General features: G+C 40.3%; 1 protein-coding gene and 1 pseudogene across 5 annotated transcripts in view; one reads left to right on the top strand and one right to left on the bottom strand.

Annotated features, from left to right (window-relative positions):
* The window catches only part of LOC105484506 (axonemal dynein light chain domain containing 1), a 192775-nt gene that overhangs the window by 94854 nt on the left and 75173 nt on the right, over window positions 1-22748 (bottom strand). For all 5 annotated transcript variants that reach the window (XM_071076277.1, XM_011746195.2, XM_011746192.2 and 2 more), the window contains one exon: window positions 9682-9916. In XM_071076277.1, coding sequence (XP_070932378.1) covers window positions 9682-9916 — 235 coding nt within the window. The remainder of the gene's footprint in view (window positions 1-9681; window positions 9917-22748) is intronic.
* On the top strand, window positions 6464-7391 carry LOC105484505 (myocyte-specific enhancer factor 2A pseudogene; annotated as a pseudogene).

Genomic DNA, 22748 nt, shown 5'->3' with positions numbered 1-22748 from the left:
CACAGAAGAAAGAGGTTTAATGGACTTACAGTTCCACATGGCTGCAGAGGCCTCACAATCATGGCAGAAGGTGAAAGGCATGTCTCACATGGAGGCAGACAAGAGAAGAAAGCTTGTGTAGGGAAACACCCTATTATAAAACCATCAGATCTCATGAGACTTATTCACTACCACGAGAACAGCATGAGAAAGACCTGCCCCCATGATTCAATTACCTCCCACCTGGTACCTCCCACAACACATGGGAACTCAAGATGAGATTTGGTGGGGTGGGTAGGGGGGGACACAGTCACACCATATCATTCTGTCCCTGGCCCCTCCCAAATCTCATGTCCTCACATTTCAAAACCAACCATGCCTTCCCAACAGTCCCCCCAAAGTCTTAATTCATTTCAGTATTAACTTAAAAGTCCAGTGTGGCGATTCCTCAAGGATCTAGAACTAGAAATATCATTTGACCCAGTCATCCCATTACTAGGTATATACCCAAAGGATTATAAATCATGCTGCTATAAAGACACGTGCACATGTATGTTTATTGTGGCACTATTCACAATAGCAAAGACCTGGAACCAACCCAAGTATCCATCAATGATAGACTGGATTAAGAAAATGTGGCACATATATACCATGGAATACTATGCAACCATAAAAAAGGAGGAGTTCATGTCCTTTGTAGGGACATGGATGAAGCTGGAAACCATCATTCTCAGCAAACCATTGCAAGGACAGAAAACCAAACACTGCATGTTCTCACTCATAGATGGGAATTGAACAATGAGAACACTTGGACACAGGGTGGGGAACATCACACACTGGGGCCTGTCGTGGGGTAGTGGGAGGGGGAAGGGATAGTATCAGGAGATATGCCTAATGTAAATGACGAGTTAATGGGTGCAGCACACTAACATGGCACATGTATACATATGTAACAAACCTACACGTTATGCACATGTACCCTAGAACTTAAAGTATAATAATAAAAAAAAAAAACAGACAAAAAGGAAAGTCCACATTCCAAAGTCTCATCTGAAACAAGACAAGTCCCTTCTGCCTATGAGCCTGTAAAATCAAAAGCAAGTTAGTCACTTCCTAGATACAAAGCAGGTACAGGCATTGGGTAAATACAAGCATTCCAAATGGGAGAAATTGGCCAAAACAAAGGGCCTATAGGCCCCATGCAAGTCCAAAATCTAGCAGGAGTGTCAGTAAATCTTTTTTTTTTTTTTTTTTGAGACAGAGATTTGCTCTTTTTGCCCACGCTAGAGTTCAATGGCACAATCGTGGCTCACTGCAACCTCCGCCTCCTGGGTTCAAGTGATTCTCCTGCCTCAGCCTCCTGAGTAGCTGCAACTACAGGTGCGTGCCACCATGCCCAGATAATTTTGTATTTTTAGTAGAGATGGAGTTTCACCATGTTAGCCAGGCTGGTCTCAAACTCCTGACCTCAGGTGATCTGCCCACCTCACGCTCCCAAAGTGCTGGGATTACAGGTGTGAGCCAGCATGCCTTGATAGCAGTCAAATCTTAAAAGTCCAAAATGATCTTCTTTGACTCCATGTCTCACATCCAGGTCACACTGATGCAAGAGGTGGGCTCCCACGGTCTTGGGCAGCTCCACCCATGTGGTTTTGTGGGGTACAGACTCCCTCCTGGCTGCTTTCATGGGCTGGCAATGAGTGCCTGTGACTTTTCCAGGTGCACGGTGAAAACTGTTGGTGGATCTACCATTCCGAGGTCTGGAGGACAGTGGCCCTCTTCTCACAACTCCACTAGGCTGTGCCCCAGTAGAGACTCTGTGTGGGGTCTCTGATCCCACATTTCCCTTCTGCACTTCCCTAGCCAAGGTTTTCCGTGAGGGACCCACCCCTGCAGCAAACTTCTGCCTGGGCATCCAGACGTTTCCATACCTCCTCTGAAATCTGGGTGGAGGTTCCCAAACCCCAGTTCTTGACTTCTGTACACCCACAGGTTCAATACCACATGGAAGCTGCCAAGGCTTGAGGCTTGCACCCTCTGAAGCCACAGCCTGAGCTCTATGTTGGCCCCTTTCAGCCACAGCTGGAGCAGCTGGGACACAGGGCACCAAGTCCCTAGGCTACACACAGCATGGGGACCCTGGGCCCAGCCCACTAAACCATTTTTTCCTCCTAGGCCTCAGGGCTTATGATGGGAAGGGCTGCCATGAAGACCTCTGACATGCCCTGAAGACATTTTCCCCATGGTCTGGGGATTAACAGTTGGCTCCTCATTACTTATGCAAATTTCTGCAGCTGGCTTTAATTTCTTCTCAGAAAATGGGATTTTCTTTTCTATCACATTGTCAGGCTGCAAATTTTCCAAACTTTTATGCTCTGTTTCCCTTTTAAAACTGAATGCCTTTAACAGCACCCAAGTCACCTCTTGAATGCTTTGTTGCTTAGAAATTTCTTCTGCCAGATACCCTAAATCATCTCTCTCAAGTTCAAAGTTTCACGAATTTCTAGGACAGGGGCAAAGTGCTGCCAGTCCCTTTGCTAAAATATAACAAGAGTCACCTTTGCTCCAGTTCCCAAGAAGTTCCTCATCTCCATCTGAGACCACCTCAGCCTGGATTTCATTGTCCATATCATTATTAGCATCTTGTTCGAAGCCATTCAACAAGTCTCTAGGGAGTTTCAAACTTTCCCACAAGTTTCTGTCTTCTTCTAAGCCCTCCAAACCATTTCAACCTCTGCCTGTTACCCAGTTCCAAAGTCGCTTCCACATTTTCAGGTATCTTTTCAGCAGCACTCTTCTCTACTGGTACCAATTTACTGTATTAGTCCATTTTCATGCTGCTGATAAAGACATACTGGAGACTGAGTAATTTATATGGGAAAAGGGGTTTGTTGGACTTACAGTTCCATGTGGCTGGGGAAGCCTCATAATCATGGTGGAAGGCAAGGAGGAGCAAGTCACATCTTAAGTATATGGCAGCAGGCAAAGAGAGAGCTCGTGCTGGGAAACTCTACCTTATAAAGCCATCAGATCTGGTGAGACTTATTCACTATCATGAGAACAACATGGGAAAGACCTGCCCCCATGATTCAATTATCTCCCACAGGGTCCCTCCCACAACATGTGGAAATTCAAGATGAGATTTGGGTGGGGACACAGCCAAACCATATTCCATATTTCACCATATCAGTGAAAATTAATAGAGAATAGAAAAACAATATAGAAAATCAAGAAAACCAAAAGTTGGTTCTTTGAAAAGATCCACAAAATTGATAAACCTTTAGCTAGTTTGACCAAGAAAAAATTAAGACTCAAATTATTAGAATCAGAAACTTAAAAGGGGCATTACTACCAACTGTGGAGAAATAAAAAGGATTATAAAGTGGATGATTTTTTTTTTTTTTTTTTTTTTTTTTTTTTTTGAGACGGAGTCTCACTCTGTCGCCCGGGCTGGAGTACAGTGGCCGGATCTCAGCTCACTGCAAGCTCCGCCTCCCGGGTTTACGTCATTCTCCTGCCTCAGCCTCCCGAGTAGCTGGGACTATAGGCGCCCGCCACCTCGCCCGGCTAGTTTTTTGTATTTTTTTAGTAGAGACGGGGTTTCACTGTGTTAGCCAGGATGGTCTCGATCTCCTGGCCTCGTGATCCGCCCGTCTCGGCCTCCCAAAGTGCTGGGATTACAGGCTTGAGCCACCGCGCCCGGCCAAAGTGGATGATTTTTAAAAAATATACAGACAACCAAAACTGGCTCAAGAAAAAAAAAAAAAAGAGAGACAATATAAATAGACCTTTTAAAGAGCAGATCAAGTCAATAATCAAAAACCTACCTATGAAGCAAAGCCCAGGCCCAGATGGCTTTACCACTAAATATTATCAAGCATTCAAAAAGAATTAGCACCAGTTCTTTACAAACTCTTCCAAAACAACAGAAAAGGAGGAAAATCTTCTCAGCCCGTTTCATGAGTCCAGTATTATACTGACACCAAAACCAGATAAAGATATCACAAGAAAGAAAAGCTACAGATAAATATATTGTATAACTATAGATGCAAATCCCTCAACCAAATACCTGCAAACCAAACCTAGAAACATATAAAAAGAATTATATACCATGATCAAGTAGGTTATGTTTTTTTGAGACAGTGTCTCCAGAGCTCTGTCACCCAGGCTGGAGTAAAGTGGTGTGACCATACCTCACTGCAGCCTCAAACTCCTGGGCTCAAGGCATCCTCCTGCCTCAGCCTTCTCAGTAGCTATGTAGCTATATACACAGGATCTCACTATGTCGCCCAGGCTGGTCTCAAATTCCTGGCTTCTCGAATTCCTCCTGCCTTGGCCTCCCAAAGCACTGAGATTACAGGCATGACCCATCACTCCCAGACCCAAGTAGGATTTATCCTAGGCAAGGAAGATTGGATTAATATCCAAAAATCAATGTAATATATCCTACTGATACAATAAAAGACAAAAGCCATGAAATTATCTCAATGAATACAGAAAAAGCATTTTTTAGAAATCCCACGCTTTTCATGTAAAAGAATTCAATAAATAGGAATAGAACAGAATTTCCTAAACCTGATAAAAGGCATCTACGAAAAACCCACAGTTAACACCACACTTAATGGGGAAAGACTCATGCTTTCCCCCTAAGGACAAGAATAAGACAAGAATATCTGCTTCCATGATTTCTGTTCAACATTGTACTAGAGGTTCTTGCCAGGGCTATTAGGCCAGAAAATTAAATACAAGAATCCAGGCCACAGTGGTTCACACCTGTAATCCCAGTACTTTGGGAGGCTGAGATGGGTGGATCACAAGGTCAGGAGTTTGAGACCAGCCTGGTCAACATCTCTACTAAAAATACAAAAATTAGCCTGGCGTGTGGCAGACATCTGTAATCCCAGCTACTGGGGAGGCTAGGGCAGGAGAATCGCTTAAACCCCAGCAGCAGCGGTTGCAGTGAGCCAAGATTGCACCACTGCACACCAGCCTGGGCAACAGAGCAAGACTCTGTCTCAAAAAAAAAAAAAAAAAAAAAAAGAATCCAGATTGGCAAGGAACTAGTAAAACCCTGTCTTCACTGTAACATGATCTCATAAAGAGGAAATCCTAAGTCATCCACTAAAAAAACAGAAACTATTAGAATAAATGAGTTCAGCAACATGGCAGGATATAAGATCAATATACAAAATCAATTCTATTTCTATATACTTTAAATGAACAATCTGAAAATGGAACTGAGATTTCATTCACAACATCATCTAGAAGAATAACATACTCAAAAAATATTTAACAAAAGAAATATAAAACTCAGAAAACTATAAAACATTGATAACAGAAATTGAAAAATATCTAAATAATTGAAAAAAATCCACATTTATGGATTGGAAGATATAACATTGTTAAGATGGCAATACTCCCCAAACAAATCTACAGATGCAACATAATCCCTCCATCAGAAGCTGATTTCTTCATAGAAATTGATAAGCTGATTATAAACTTCATATAGAATTTCAAGAGATGCAGAATAACCAAAACAATCATGAAAAAGAATAAAGGACTCACATTTCTCAATTTTGAAACTTACTATAAAGCAAGAGTAATCAAGACAATGTGACACAAGGACAAACATACACATTAGTGGAATAGGCTTAAGAGTACAAAATAAGCCCAGAGATCTCTGGTTAACAGATTTTTGACAAGGATGCCAAGACTATTAAATGGAGGAAGAATGTTATTTTCAATAAATGGTGCTAGGACAACTGAACATCCACATGCAAAAGAATGAAATTAGAGCCTTACCTCACACAATATATAAAAATTAACCCAAGGCCAGGTGTGGTGGCCTATGCCTCTAATCCCAGCACTTTGGGAGGCTGAAGTGGGAGGATCGCTTGAACCCGGAAGTTTGAGACCAGCCTGTGCAACATGGTGAGACCCTGTCTCTACAAAAAGTAAAAAAAAATTAGTCGACATTCTACTCAGAGGTTGAGGTGGGAGGATCGCTTGAACCCAGGAGGCTGAGACTGCATTGAGACAAAATCGTGCCACTACACACCACCCTACATGACAAAGCACGACTCTGTCTCAAAAAAAAAAAAAAAAAAAATTAACTCAAAATGGATCAAATACCATTATATAAAAGCAAAACTATAAAACTCTTAGAACAACTAAGCGAAAACCTTCATGACTTTAAATTTAGCAAAGGATTCTTAGATATGACACCAAAAGTACAAACAAAAAAGAAAATAAAATCGGTAAGTTGGATGGACTTCATTGAAATTAAAAACTTTTGTACTTAAAAAGACACTATCGGGATGTCCAGGCGAGTCCCAGGCTGAAGGAGGCAGCTCCAGGCAGCGCGTGAGCGCTGGCGGCCGGCCCAGGCTGCGGCGTGTGTGCGCCGGGAGACACGATCTTGTAGAAAATTTCAGCTATACCCGTTGGAGTAGAAGCTGAAATAATAGAAGCTGTGTACGATGCATTACGGTATTGAAGAAAATTAACTTTTGTATTAAATATTTGGAATATAAGGAAATAAGGAAAGGTGACTGAAAATGGTGCAGAAGAAAATACAAATCACACACATAATGGATGAAAGGAACCGACAGGTCACTTTTACAAAGAGAAAGTTTGGATTAATGAAGAAAGCTTATGAACTTAGTGTGCTCTGTGACTGTGCACTTTCAACAGCTCTAACAAACTGTTCCAATATGCTAGCACTGATACGGAGAAAGTTCTTCTCAAGTATACAGAATAGAATTAACCTTATGAAAGCAGAACCAACCCGGATATTGTCGAGGCTCTGAACAAGAAGGAACACAGAGGGTGCGACAGTTCAGACCCTGATACTTCATATGTGCTAACTCCACATACAGAAAAATATAAAAAAATTAGTGAGGAATTTGATAATATGATGTGGAATCATAGCATCGCACCTGGTTTGCCACCTCAGAACTTTTCAATGTCTGTCACAGTTCCAGTGACCAGCCCCAATGCTTTGTCCTACACTAACCCAGGGAGTTCACTCGTGTCCCCATCTTTGGCAGCCAGCTCAACGTTAACAGATTCAAACATGCTCTCTCCACATCAACCATATTATAAGACACGTGTCCCATGGAGCTCCTCAGAGACCACCAGGTACTGGCAATGCAGGTGGGAGGTTGGGTACTACAGACCTCACAGTGCCAAATGGAGCTGGAAGCAGCCCAGTGGGGAATGGATTTGTAAACTCAAGAGCTTCTCCAAATTTGATTGGAGCTACTGGTGCAAATAGTTTAGGCAAAGTCACGCCTACAAAGTCTCCCCCTCCACCAGGTGGCGGTAATCTTGGAATGAACAGTAGAAAACCAGACCTTTGAGTTGTTATCCCCTCTTCAAGCAAGGGCATGATGCCTCCTCTAGTAAGTTGAACCTTTCTTCAACTTCATTGTTTAAAACACGTATTTTTTACATAGTCTGTAGCTTCCTTTGGAATTTTCTGTGCCACTGTAGAATCTACACCTATTCCCAATGAATATTTCCATTCAAAATTAGTATTTGAAGAGACAAGACTATTTTAAATACACAAAAATCAGATTATGGAAATTCACTTAATGGTTATTTAAAATTAAAGCTAAATATGAACATGGATGGAACTGGAGGTTAATGTGTGAAGCGAAATAAGCCAGGCATGGAAAGATAGATACTGCATGTCCTCACTCATATGTGGGACCTAAAAAACCTGATCTTGTGGAGATAGAGAATAGAATGATAACAGATGCTGGGAAAGGTGTGTGGGTGGGAGACGGGATAAAGAGAGGTTGATTAGTGGGTAAAAACATACACTTAGATAGAACAAATATACCCCTGTATTCAGTAAGGGAGAAGGGTGACTATAGTTAGCAACATTGTAGATGGAGTATATTTCAAAGTAGCTAGAAGAGAGGACTTAAAATGTTCCCAACACATAGGAGGGATAAATACTCAAGATAATAGATACCCAAATACCCTGACCTTGCTCATTACACATTCTATGAATGTAACAAATACTCACATGTACCCCATTAACATGTAACATACTTTCAATCAATTTTTAAAAAGTAAAATATAGAGAGATTATGTTTAATTTTTTCTTTTACCAGGCTAGAAGCATTAAACATGACTTATTTATTCTCTGTTAAGAAAAAAAAAAAAAAAAAGGACACTATCAAGAAAATGGAAAGGCAACCCACAGAAAAAGATAAACTGTTTAGAATTCACATATCTGAAAAGCGACTTGTATTCAGAACATATTAAGCAGTCTTATAACTCAATAATAAAAAGACAACCTAAATAAAATATTGGCAAAGAATCATTAGAGTGTGTGAAAGGGTGTTTTACATTTATGTTAGACCTAGCTACTAATGGACTCCCAATAAAGGACATTTTTTTAAAAGTATGATATGTAGACCACTGGCATCAGAATCACGTGGGATGCTTGCTAAAATTGCCAGTTTATGGGTATCTCTGTAGATACAGTGTACCAAGAAGACTGGAGGCAGGGCTCAGGAATCTGCATTCTTCACCAAATCCCTAATCACACTAAAGTTTGAGAACCACTTATATAGAATGTTATTTCACAGACTAATATCTCAGATAGGTCTCATTCTGTTTGACATTTTCAAAGAGTTACATTGTCAGCTGGTGGACATTTGTCTAGAATTCTAACACAAGTGGTAATAGCACACAATAACACACAATATTTATCAATGTTGAACAATGGTATCTGTTCTCTGGTAGTATGAAACCTTGGAAAATTGCTTTTCTTTCTATACATGTTATAAATCAATAGCATAAATCTCAATTTTTGTCTTAGAAAAACAACATGGCAAAGGACCTGAACAGACATTTCTGCAAAGAAGATATACAAGTGGCTAATAAACCTTTAAAAAATGCTTGACATCAGTAGTCATCAGGAAAACACAAATCAAAACCACGGTGAGATTTTATTTTACACCCACTAGTATGGCCAGAATTTAAAAGTGAGACAGGTTCTAGCAAGCAAGCAGAGAAAGTGGAACCTTCATACACTGCTGGTAGGAATACAAAATGATGTGGCCTCTTTGAAAACAGTGTGGCAGTCTTCAAAAAGTTAAAGATACAGTTATCAAATGACCAATAATTTCACTGCCTGCCAACAGATGATATGATGAAATGTGATAGATACATACAACAAAATATTATTAGGCCATAAAAATGAGTGAGGTACTGATAAATGCTAAAACATGAGCGAACATTGAAAACATTATACCAAGTGAGAGAACCCAGTCAAATGATCACACAGTACATGAATTCATTCACATGAAAGTCCAGAACGGGGAAATCTATAGAGACAGAAAGCAAACTTAGGAATGAAGTGACGATGTTGGGAGTAAGAGGGTGAGAGCTAAAGAGTATGGGGTTTCTTTTGAGGCTTATTTTGATGAAAATAATCTAAAACTGACAGCGGTAATAGATGCACACATCTGTGAATATACTAAAAATCATTGAATTATACACTTTAAATAGGTGAATCGTAAAGTATATAAATTATATCTCAAAGTGATGCTCAATGCTTTGCTTATTTTGCTTTGTTTTTAAAACTATATGCATGTATTACTTTTAAATATTAATTGTATTGAAAATAATAATTGTGGAAACATGTTATACCAAGAAATCTAATTATTATGAGTATTTTCTTACCATTGTCCCCATTTATTCTTATTTCATATTCTTTGTAGAGTTTTTGTATGTTTTTGATAATTTCCTCCATGTACTGTCGCTCTGATGGCAACTCCCCCTCCAAACTTTTATGGCGATTAAATATCCCAAGCCCAGTATCTGTCCAGTTTTCCTGTAAATGTTTAATAATCTTGAGAGTATCATATTTTGACAGTAGAACATCCCCAGTAAACTCTTCTTTTTTCTCATTCAGCATCTAAAGAGTGAAAGGAAGAGGAAGAGTAGCATATTATCTATCCACTAATGATTTTATCAAGGTCTACCTAATGCTTATTCCCCAGTGACTCCCAATTATTTTGGAGTTGCATATCCTATTATTATTATGCTCCAAAGAGATGGTATATGACATATATCTTATTTTTTAAATTAAAACGAATTTAAACTAATTTTGATACTCTGTGAGATAACCCATAGTTTACCAGGATGAAAATCATTATATTAAATTCTGTGTGGTTAAAAAAAAAAAAGTAGAGATAGGCAATTAAGTCCTATAAAGCTAAGCATGTTTAATTACTATTGGCTTTCGTAAGGTTGTAATATATCTGTTTACATGATCCCCACTAGACTGGGAAAGTGCCTAGAATATACAGGTTGTGTTTTATTCACATTTTGTTTATCTGTCTAAACCCAAGTCCAAGTGCTGAACATGACATATCAATAAACATTTGTGGAAAAATAAGGTACAATTTATATATATAATTGGGCATTATTTGTGCTCAGATAATAGAAACATTACCCAGCCTTCAATAAGAGTAATTAGCATGGGGAGACAGTGTAGAAGAGCAATTAGGAGTAAGAACTTTGAAGCCGGAGAGATCTGGACTCAAATTCTGATTCCGCCACTTACCTTTTATAGATAACTTAGGTAAGTTACTTAACATCCTAGGCTTCAATTTCCACATCTGGGACATGAAGATTATAAGACTTGCATCATAGGGCAGCCATGAAGAATAAGTAAGATAATATATGGAAAACACATTTTCAGCTCCTCACAAAGAGTAAGTGCTTAATAAATGAGAGCTATTACTATTCCTAAATTGAAGAAATATGACTTCTTTGTATTTTTTCTATGCATGTCAAAACTGCCAGATAAAAAGTAAAAAAAAAAAAAAAAAAAAGTCACTAAACTAGACATGTTGTATATAGATCAGGAAATATCTTCAATTCTGAGAATATACTGTTCAAGTCATTCCTAAAGAAAAGAAAATGGTTTGTTGGGATCTTATGCAATTTCATTAGGGAATGATTTCGATATTCACTTAGGAAATATTTCAATGTCACATATATTTTCCTTTGTCAGACTACTATAATGTGATAGTAATTTGATCAATGAAATCTATTTTCCAAGCTCTGACCCCTTAAAGATTGTTATTAATGTATAAACAAAATGTGGTATATAAATACAATGGGATATTATTCAACCTCAGAAAGAAAGAAAATTCTGACACTTGCTGCAAAATGGATGAACATTATGCTGAGGGAAATAAGCCAGTCACAAAAGTAAAATACTGTATGATGCCACTTATATGAGATGCCTAGAATCATCAAATTCATAAACAGAAAGTAGAACGAGATTGCCCAGGGGGTACGGGGAGGCAGAAATGGGGACTTACGGTATAATGGGTACAGAATGTCAGTTTGGGGAAAAGAAAAAGTCCTGGAAATGAATGGTGGTGATGGTTGTACAACAATATAAATATATTTAGGGCAACTGAACTGTATGCTTTAAAATGATTAAAATGGTAAATTTTGTGTTATATATATTTTACCACAATAAAAAAAGATGTTATTAATTTTAAAAGTCCAATTTGTCCTTAAAACAAAAGCCAGATATAGGACAGGCACAAACGTTACTTATGTCTGACAATTAAATAATAGCATTGAACTACCCTCACTTGTAGGGAGCCAAAGGCCCGTGGGATGTGACCAACTCAGCATTCCACTTGAGGCTATATGATCAAGCAAACTGTTTATCACGAATGCACGATGTGAGCAAACTCACACTGTGCCTGCCACCAAAAGGTTTGCAGAGGGACATCACTCCCTGGTACCGGGCTCTTTGAAGTTATCTATTGAGAAGTCTGGCACCTATTGTTCAAAGGATGCAGTCTTGCAAGCCTGCTGTGAACCAAACAGCAATTACCCAACAATCACTCCCCCTTTCTCCCATCTCTTTTGCCTAATAAATACAGAGGGCTGTGTAAAGCTTAGGGCCCTTGTCCACTACAGGCAAGGTGCCCCCCGGCCCCTTCTTCCAAATATACTCTTTTGTCTCTTGTCTTTTATTCCCACGTTCACCCCCCTTTGTTCAGTCCCCCTATGTCTGTGCGGGTTACATAGTAGCATCTGAACACAGGACTTCAAGGACGTGAACGAAGAAGATCTGCTGGAACAGAGAAACTGAAATTGACAAGGCGAATGGGGAAGCCGGGATGAGTCTGCTGGCAGTGGAGATAAGGTCAGTACCCTGAAGAGGTACTGGGAGCAGTGCTTTAAAGAAGTACTGGGAATGGGAAGTTTTCTGAATCAGGATAACACGGAGCAGAATTTGTCTGTTGGAGAAAAACATTATGTGCAGTTGCTGAAAGTTTTATTGAAATGAACTGGTCCTCAGGTTAGTTCTCAGACATTGACTAAGCTGCTGCAGGAGGTTATTACACATAACACATGGTTTCCACAGGCAGGCAGTCTTGATGTGGAAAATTGGGACAGAGCAGGAGAAGGATTAAAACAGGCTCATCAAAAAGGTCTTAAAGTTGATTCTTCAGTTTTCTCCACGTGGAGTTTAGCTCGTACTATACTTCTGCCATTATCTCCTCATTATTCTGCAGGACAGCAGGCTGAATCTAAAAATCTGAAAGAATCTGTTGTCCCACCCACAGTTCCAATTGAAAATAAAAAACAGGAGAGGGAGGATAAAAATTGGCCTATACCACCTCCTCCAGTTGCAGAAACATCTGAAACACCTCCTTTGATAGCAGAAATAGAAACCCCAATACAAAGAATTTTATGCTCGGCTGCCATAGCTGGAGAGCCCTTAGGACCTTGTGCTTTTCCTATTTCCGTAAGGGCTGATCCAAATAATCCACAGCAGGTTATTCATGAACACACTCCCCTAGAGTTTAAGTTGTTAAAGGAATTAAAAGCAAGTGTGGTAAATGATAGCGTACAGAGCCCATTCACCTTAAGATTTCTAGAATCTGTGTTTGGTGCTATGCGTCTTTTACCCTTTGATGTGAAACACTTGGTGCGAACTTGCTTGTCGGCTAGCGCATATCTGACATGGAATTTAAATTGGCAAGAAATGTGTGCAGACCAGGCTAGACAGAACCGTGCTGCTAGAAATGGAGACGTTACAGAGGATATGCTGTTAGGTAATGGTCCTTATTCAGACCTGGAATGTCAAATGGCACTTCCAGATGCCGCTTATCAGCAGTGTGCACAGGCTGCTAAATGTGCCTGGGCCACAATTCCTGAAGAGGGAGTCCCAGTACAATCATTTTTACATATCATGCAAGGGTCACTGGAACCCTATATGCAATTTCTTGCAAGATTACAAGAGGCAGTGAAGCGTCAGATTCCTCATACCGTGGCTGCAGAAATGCTAACCTTAGCTCCAGCTTTTGAGAATGCAAACGCGAACTGTAAATGTGCGATGGCACCAGTGAGGTGTACAAAAAACTTTGGAAATTTTCTCAGACCTTGTCAGGATGCAGGAACTGAGCTTCATTGCTGTGCAATGTTAGTGCAAGCAATGGCTAATTTAGCAGTTGACAAATCTAAAAGGAGCTAAGGGTCAAACCCTAAAATGGGAAAATGTTATAATTGTGGAAAAACTGGACATTTTAAAAAGGAATGCCGCCATATCTCAGGACAGAAAGGACCTTACAATGCAGTGCCCCACCCAACGGAAAAAAATGCCTGGACTGTGTGCTCGCTGTAACAAAGGAAATCACTGGGCCAATCAGTGCCGCTCAAAATTTCATCAGAATGGCACCCTCCTGCCAGGAAACAAGACATGGGCCTGGCCCCGGGCCCCACAAACAATGAGGGCATTCCCAGTCCAGACCTCAACCCCATTTGAGGGGTGGGTTCCTGGAGGCACATTGATTCCCTCACCCCAGGAACACCAGGAAGTGCAGGATTAGAGCTACCCACCAAAGAAAGAATCACATTAGTCAGGGGAGACAAACCTATCAAAGTTCCCACTGGTATTTGGGGACTTTTACAAACAGGATACACAGGACTAATTTTAGGCAAAAGTCGTCTTAATTTGCAAGGCATCACTGTAGTCCTAGGAGTGATTGACTCTGATTATGAAGGAGAAATTCAAGTAGTTTTAATGTCACAAGATCTTTGGGTTTTTGAACCGGGAGATCTTTGCTCAATTACGCTTATTCGTTGCAAATTATACCCTTCTCCATGAAAGGAGAAAGGAGAAAATAAAGGGTTTGGGAGCACAACTACATGAGAAATCTATCACAACCAATAGCCTCTAAATAGACCCACCTGTGGGTACAAATTAAAGGAAAGAAATGTTAGGGGCCTATGGATACGGGAGCTGATGTATCAGTAACATCTAAAGACAGTGGCCCCCATCCTGGCCCTTGCAATTAACTTCTACATCCTTAGTGGGAAAAGAACAGCTCAAAGTGTTCAACAGAGCCCTGAGATTTTACTTTGTCTTGGTCTGGATGAACAGTCGTGTACTTTGCAGCCTTATGTCGCAAATATAGCTATCAATTTATGGGGTCAAAACTTAGTTACACCTTGGGATATGAGACTTACAAATGAAAACTTTGATAACCCAGGATTTAAAATGCTGAAGAACATGGGATATCAGAATGGAAAAGGTTTAGGAAAATTTCTTCAAGGAAATCCTAACCCAGTATCAGTAACTGCAAAAACAGAAAAGGGCTAGGACGTCAGGATTTCTGATGGGGGTCATTGATATTTCTCCGCCGCCCACTGCCTTACCATTAGAATGGCTCAGTGACAAACCTGTATGGGTGGATCAATGGCCTCTATCTCAGGATAAGCTGATGCAACTTCAGCAGCTAATAAAAGAACAATGGGACACCGGACACAAAGAGGAGTCAGCCCCTGGAATTCTCCAGTGTTTGTTATTCCAAAAAAGTCCAGAAGATGGCAACTGCTACATGATTTAAGAGCTGTTAATGCAAAAATTAAACCAACGGGTGCCTCACAAAAAAGTTTACCATCTCCAGTGGCTATTCCAAAAGACTGGCCTCTTGTAGTAATAGATCTTAAGGAGTGTTTACTATACCCTTACACGAGAAGGATAAGCCTCAATTCGCCTTCTGTGTGCCTTCTATTAATCAAAGAGAACCTGTTTCTCATTATCAATGGAGAGTTTTACCCCAAGGCATGATTAACAGTGCTACGCTGTCAGCATTTTGTAGGACAGGCATTAAAGGAGCCTCGGAATATGTTTCCTACTGCTTATATCATTCATTTTATGGATGATATTCTTTTGGCCGCTCCTACAGATCAAATCCTACATCAGTTATTCAGAGGAACTAAGCAGCCTTTGACTAAATAGAATCTCAAAATAGCCCCAGAAAAGGTACAACTTCCCCATACCAACACTTAGGAACTGTTGTTATGGAGAGAAGTGTATGGCCTCAGAAAGTAGTTCTCCATAAAGACAGGTCACAGACTTTAAATAATTTTCAACAATTATTAGGAGATATTAATTGGCTACGCCTGATGTTAGGTATTGCCACCTATCGACTCACATATCTTTACTAAACCCTGCAAGGAGATTCTTCTTTAAATTCCCTGCGGCAATTAACTAAAGAGGCAGAAGCCGAATTACGAATTACGGCTTGTAGAGCAAATGTTACTGCAGAGACATGCCACATGGCTACAACCGCAAAAACCTTTGCTTTGTTTATTCTTTCTACCCCCCACTCTCCAACAGGGCTTTGGGGCCAGTCTATAGACAAGTCTGTAACAGTAACAGAATGGCTCTTTCTACCTCATCAAACAGTCAAAACCTTGCAAATTTATCTTTTTTTAATTACACAAATTGTGACTATGGGCAAGCATAGGTCAAAAATGCTTATGGGATATGATCCTGACAAAATTATTGTTCCTCTAGACTCCCAGCAACAAGCCGCAGCTTGGGAAATGTCAACTGCCTGGCAAACTGCTTTTGCAGACTTCGTGGGTGCTATAGATAACCACTGTCAGGCCTCTGAGCCCAAGCTAAGCCATCATATCCCCTGTGACCTGCATATATATATCCAGATGGCCTGAAGCAACTAAAGATCTACAAAAGAAGTGAAAATAGCCTTAGCTGATGACATTGTACCATTGTGATTTGTTTCTGCCCCACCCTAACTGATCAATGTACTTTGTAATCTCCCCCACCCTTAAGAACTTTCTTTGTAATCTCCCCCACCCTTAAGGAGGTTCTTTGTAATTCTCCCCACCCTTGAGAATGTACTTTGTGAGATCCACCCCCTGCCCGCAAAACATTGCTCCTAACTCCTATCCCAAAACCTATAAGAACTAATGATAATCCCACCACCCTTTGCTGACTCTCTTTTCGGACTCAGCCCGACTGCACCCAGGTGAAATAAACAGCCTTGTTGCTCACACTAAGCCTGTTTGGTGGTCTCTTCACACGGACGCACGTGACAACCACTACCCCTCAGACAAGATTTTACAGTTTTATAAAATCCATTCTTTCATTCTTCCTGTGATTTCTCACCACAAACCTATTCCAGGTGGACAAATTTATTTTACTGATGGCCCTTCCAAAGGTTGTGCTGCTATCTATGGACCAAAACATACTCAAATAATGATGACCTCGGGTTTCAGCTCAACGCTCAGAGCTAATTGCAGTCATTCAGGTTTTGGAGCTCACAGCTTCCGATCCTATCAATGTCGTCTGTGATTCAGCTTATGCTGTAAATGTAGCCAGTCACATAGAAAGTGCTACAATTAAAAGTACACTAGACCCAGAACTGCTGAATTTATTTTTAAGACTTCAACAAGTTATTCACTCTCATGCAGCTCCTTTTCATATTTCTCATATTCGTTCTCACACACAACTTTCTGGGCCACTATCTCTAGGTAATGAAAAGCAGACAAATTGATTGGTTCTGTGTTTCAGCAAACTCGAGTGTCTCATGCGCTGCTGCACCAAAATACTTCTGCCCTTACTTGTATGTTCCATTTATCTCGCAGCCAAGCTAGGGCTATAATACAAACCTGTCCTACTTGCCAGCATGTCTCCCTGGAGAAGGCTGTAACCCACGAGGTTTGGCTCCAAATGAAATTTGGCAAACAGATGTTACACACATAGCAACCTTTGGTAAGCTTACCTATGTTCACGTGACTATAGACACTTATTCTCATATGCCGCATGCTACATGCCAAACACGTGAGACAGCTGGTCATGTACAGTGACATTGTCTGTCATCAATTGCTCATATGGGGATACCTAACAATTAAAAACTGACAGTGGACCCGCTTACACTAGTATGCCTTTCAAAATTTCTTACAGCTTTGGGCTATAACCCACAAAACAGGAATTCCTTATAATCCCAGAGGACAAGGCATTATAGAGCGGTCACATCAAACATTACAATGCATGTTGAAAAGACAAAAAGCGAGTATAAGAGGCAAACTACCACCTCAATCAAAACTACATTTAGCTTTATTTACTTTAAATTTTTTGACTCCTGGTACAAATTATAAGACTCCAGCAGAAAGACATTGGCAAGTGTTAGAGGAAAAGAGGAAAATTTATTCGAAAATGTTATGGAAATCCACAGAAGAAGGAAAATGGAAAGGTCTGGTGGATTTACTGATGTAGGGATGAGGGTATGCTTGTGTTTTTACAGGAGATGGACAAACTGTGTGGGTGCCCTCAAGGTGCGTGCGACCATGGAACGGGAGACTGGAGGAACCCAGAGTGGCCGACCATGGGCCTGGTCCCTCCAGTATGAGCCATGAGCCAGCTGAGCCTGAGTGCAAAGACGGAGAGAAGGCTGACCACAGTCACGATGACATCAATCCTCATAACGTGGGGACAACTCAAGAAAACCACGCAGGCAGCTGAGAAACTACTGGAGCCTCAGGGACAGGCAAAAATCCCTGATTCCATATTCTTGGCCATGTTAGCCATAATGTCCTGTGCAGTATGTTTTCCCTGCGCAGAGGCAAAAACATACTGGACATATGTTCCCAGTCCCCCAGCAGTACAACCTATACTTTGGAGTGACACTCCTCCTGAGATTTGTCACGATCAGGGAGAGTGGGCTCCAGGACCCCTAACTCCCCCGACGTAGAACAGTTAGACTCTCAGAATAATGTCATTAATTATACCCTCCACTGGAAGGACTTCCTTTGTGTATCACTACAAAGACATCACTCAGCCATAGCTATCTTACAATTCAAGCTGAAACATGGTTGAGTCACTATGGAAAAATTATGTACTTATTAAGTCTTGGTTCTACTAATGTGACTGGTGTGCTAACCAACCATTCCTGGCCCAGTTGCCCTAATTGCGCTGATTATACAGAATAGATTCCATTCAATAGTTCCTACCCGCTTCTGTGGACCCAGTGTCTTGGTCCACTGGTAAGTGGAGACATTGTGGATTAGGGACCTAACAGTCAATTAGACGGAAAAGATGAAAATCAGAAATCATGGCACAAACTTCACTGGCTTTGGCAGCAAGCTTTTAATGCTTCTTCTTTACACAACACCGAGATCCAATCCCAGTCTGCCGCCCAGACTGCTTGGCATGGAGCAGGCTTTAGCCCGCCTCTTCCTCTGGCCTTATCTAGGGAGGAAAGGACCAATTCAAGAGATGATATAGAAGGCAGCGCTCCCATTTATGAATGGCAACATCTGGGTTGGAATATTATCCAGTAATAGCAATAGTAAGCAACACAGTCCCTTTTTTGGCAGCTAGGAAGGACCAGCTCCAGGTACACAATACCCAATTGACCTGCAAATCTTGCCAGTGATATCACTGCATTAATCATAGCACATTGAAAACACATAATCTCTCTACTTCCATAGTTTTTAGGTCGCATCCCTGGACTATGATTCCTGTTAATCTGTCTGAGCCTGGGGCTGCCACACCTGCTTTGCATTTTGTGAAACTTCTAATTCAGCTTATTCATCATGTCTGTAGAGCCTTAAGCATGATCATTTTTGCTACTGTTACCTTGATCACCACTCATAACTTCTGTTGTGATGTCCTCTGTAGCTTTGCATAATTCTATTCAAACAGCTCAGTACCTGGAGAACTGGATGCACACAGCCGACCAAGCATGGCTACTTCAGAATAAAATTAACACTGAGTTACAAACTGAAGTGGCGATGTTAAAAATCCACGGTTCTATGGTTAGGGGAACAAGTACAAAGCTTGCAGTTGCAGCAGCAAATGCGTTGTCATTTTAATTACACTCATATTTGTGTAAACAACTTAGAATATAACCAAAGCAAGTATCCATGGAACCTTGTGAAAGCCGATTTGCCTGGAGCTTTCACATCCAACATCACCTATAATACTGGTGAATTACAAAACAAAATTCTTGATTTAAATAGGCAAATTCAAGAATTTCAGCCTTCTTTTGAAGACTGGACTAAATTCCAGCAAGGCCTGAAGAGCCTCAACCCTTGGACCTATCTAAAGCACCACCTTAACATCTTACATGTAGTTCTTAGAATGTTGTTTTGTCTCTGTCTTCTGTTCATAGTCTGTAAAACCAGATGGACTGCCAATTGGAAAATGAGAGCTGCCCAGCCTGGCTCTACCTTCTTTCAATTAATACATAAACAGAAAGGGGGATATGTAGGGAGCCAAAGACTTGTGGGACGTGACCAACTCAGCATTCCACTTGAGGCTATATGATCAAACAGCAAACTTTATCATGAATGCAGGATGTGAGCAAACTCACACTGCGCCTGCCACCAAAAGGTTTGCTGAGGGACATCACTCCCTGGCACCAGGCTCCTTGAAGTTATCTACTGAGAAATCTAGCACCTATTGTTCAGAGGATGCAGTCTTGCAAGCCTGCTGTGAACCAAATGGCCGACTGACAATTACCCAACAATCACTCCCTCTTTCTTGCCATCTCTTTTGCCTAATAAATATGGAGGGCTGTGTAAAGCTCAGGGCCCTTGTCCACTAGAGGCAAGGTGGCCCCTGATCCTTTCTTCCAAATATACTCTTTTGTCTCTTGCCTTTGATTCCCGCATTTGCCCCCCTTCGCTCAGTCCCCCTAGGTCCATGCAGGTTACACTCACTGCCACCCAAGTAGATTTTCCTAATTTCTTTCCTTTTTTTTTTTTTTTTCAGTGAGTGTCTGTTTTATAGATGAAGACATACGTCAGGAGAAACAAAGCTTTACAATGTAATATACAGTAGAGCTGTCATTTTAAGCTACACATGAAAGCAAAAGTTACTAATTCTTACCCTGCATAAGCAAATATATATTCAAAGAAGAAAAAGGTGTAAAGCTGGTATCTACCAAACTTTTTGTGTTCAACATAGAATTTTTTTTTTTTTTTTTTTTTTTTTTTTTTTTACTTTAAATTCGGGGATACATGTGCAGAACGTGCAGGTTTGTTACACAGGTATACGTGTGCCATGGTGGTTTGCTGCACCTATCAACTCATCATCTAGGTTTTAAGTCAAGCATGCATTAGCGATTTTGACTAATGCCCTCCCTCCCCTTGCCCCTGCACCTTCCAACAGGCCCCAATGTGTGGTTTTCCCCCTCCCTGTGTCCATGTGTTCTCATTGTTCAACTCCCACTTATGAGTGAGAACATGCAGTGTTTGGTTTTCTGTTCCTGTGTTAGTTTGCTAAGGATGATGGTTTCCAGCTTCATCCATGTCCCTGCAAAGGACATGATCTCATTCCTTTCTATGGCTGCATAGTATTCCATGGTGTATATGTACCACATTTTCTTTATCCAGTCTATCATTGATGGGCATCTGGGTTGGTTCCAAGTCTTTCTTGTTGTAAATAGTGCTGCAATAAACATACATGTGCATGTGTCTTTACAGTAGAATGATTTATATTCTTTTGGGTACATATCCAGTATTGGGATTGCTGGGTCAAATGGTATTTCTAGTTCTAGATCCTTGAGGCATCACTACACTGTTTTCCATGATGGTTGAGCCAATTTACATTCCCACCAACAGTGTAAAAGCATTCCTATTTCTCCACAGCCTCACCAGCATCTATTGGTTCTTGACTTTTTAATAATTGCCATTCTGACTGGCGTGAGATGTATCTCATTGTGGTTTTGATTTGCATTTCTCTAATTATCAGTGATGTTGAGTTTTTTTTCATGTTTGTTGGCCACATAAATGTCTTCTTTTGAGAACTGTCTGTTCATATCCTTTGCCCACTTTTTGATGGGGTTGTTCTTTTTTTTTTTCTTATAAATTTGTTTCCTTATAGATTCTGGATATTAGACCTCTGTCAGATGGATAGATTGCAAAACTTTTCTCCCATTCTGTAGGCTGCTTGTTCCCTCTGATGATAGCTTCTTTTGCTGTGCAGAAGCTCTTTAGTTTAATTAGATCCCATTTGTCAATTTTGGTTTTTGTTGCAATTGCTTTTGGCATTTTCATCATGAAATCTTTGCCCATGCCTATGTCCCGAATGGTATTGCCTAGGTTTTCTGCTAGGGTTTTTATGGTTTTGGATTTTAAAGTCTTTAATCCATCTTGAGTAAATTTTTGTATAAGATGTAAGGAAGGGGTCAAGTTTCAGTTTTCTGCATATGGCTAGCCAGTTTTCCTAGCACCACTTATTAAATAGGGAATCATTTCCCCACTGCCTGTTTTTGTCAGGTTGGTCGAAGATCAGATGGTTGTAGATGTGCGGTGTTATTTCTCGGGTCTCTGTTTTATTCCATTGGTCTATATGTCTGTTTTGGTACCAGTACCATGCTGTTTTGGTTACCGTCATCTTGTAGCATAGTTTGGAGTCAGGTAGCATGATGCCTCCAGCTTTGTTCTTTTTCTTAGGATTGTCTTAGCTATATGGGCTCTTTTTTGGTTCCATATGAAATTTAAAGTAGTTTTCTCTAATTCTGTGAAGAATGTCAATGCTAATTTGATGGAAATAGCATTGAATCTATAAATTACTTTGGGCAGTATGGCCATTTTCACAATCATGATTTTTCTTATCCATGAGGATGGAATGTTTTTCCATTTGTTTGAGTTCTTTCTTATTTCCTTGAGCAGTGTTTTGTAGTTCTCCTTGAAGAGGTCCTTCACATCCCTTATTGGCTGTATTCCTAGGTATTTTATTTTCTTTTTAGCAGTTATGAATGGAAGTTAATTCATTATTTGGCTCTCTGCTTGTGTATTGTATATTGTTGGTGTATAGTAATGCTTGTGATTTTTGCACATTGATTTTGTTTCCTGTGATTTTGCTAAAGTTGCTTATCAGCTTAAGGAGATTTGGGGCTGAGACGATGGGGTTTTCTAAACATAGAATCATGTCATCTGCAAACAGACAATTTGACCTCCACTCTTTCTATTTGAATACTCTTTATTTCTTTATCTTGCCTGATTGCTCTGACCAGAACTTCTAATACTATGTTGAAAAGAAGAGGTGAGAGGGCACCCTTGTCTTTTCAAAGGGAATCTTCCAGCTTTTGCCCATTCAGTATGATATTGGCTGTGGGTTTGTCATAAATAGCTCTTATTTTGAGATATGTTCTATCAATACCTAGTTTATTGAGAGTTTTTAACATAAAGGAATGTTGAATTTTATGAAAGGCCTTTTCTGCATCTATTGAAATAATCATGTGAGTTTTGTCATTGGGTCTGTTTATGTGATAGATTCCTCTTATTGATTTGTGTATATTGAATCACCCTTGCATCCCAGGGATAAAGTTGACTTGATCATGGTGGATAAGCTTTTTGATGTGCTGCTGGATTTGGTTTGCCAGTATTTTATTGAGGATTTTCGCATCGACATTCATCAGGGATACTGACCTGAAGTTTTCTTTTTT

This window comes from Macaca nemestrina, chromosome 1, assembly GCF_043159975.1.
Source record: "Macaca nemestrina isolate mMacNem1 chromosome 1, mMacNem.hap1, whole genome shotgun sequence".
NCBI lineage: Eukaryota > Metazoa > Chordata > Mammalia > Primates > Cercopithecidae > Macaca > Macaca nemestrina.
The sequence above is the reverse complement of the archived record's forward strand: the minus strand, read 5'-3'. Positions and strand labels throughout refer to the sequence as shown.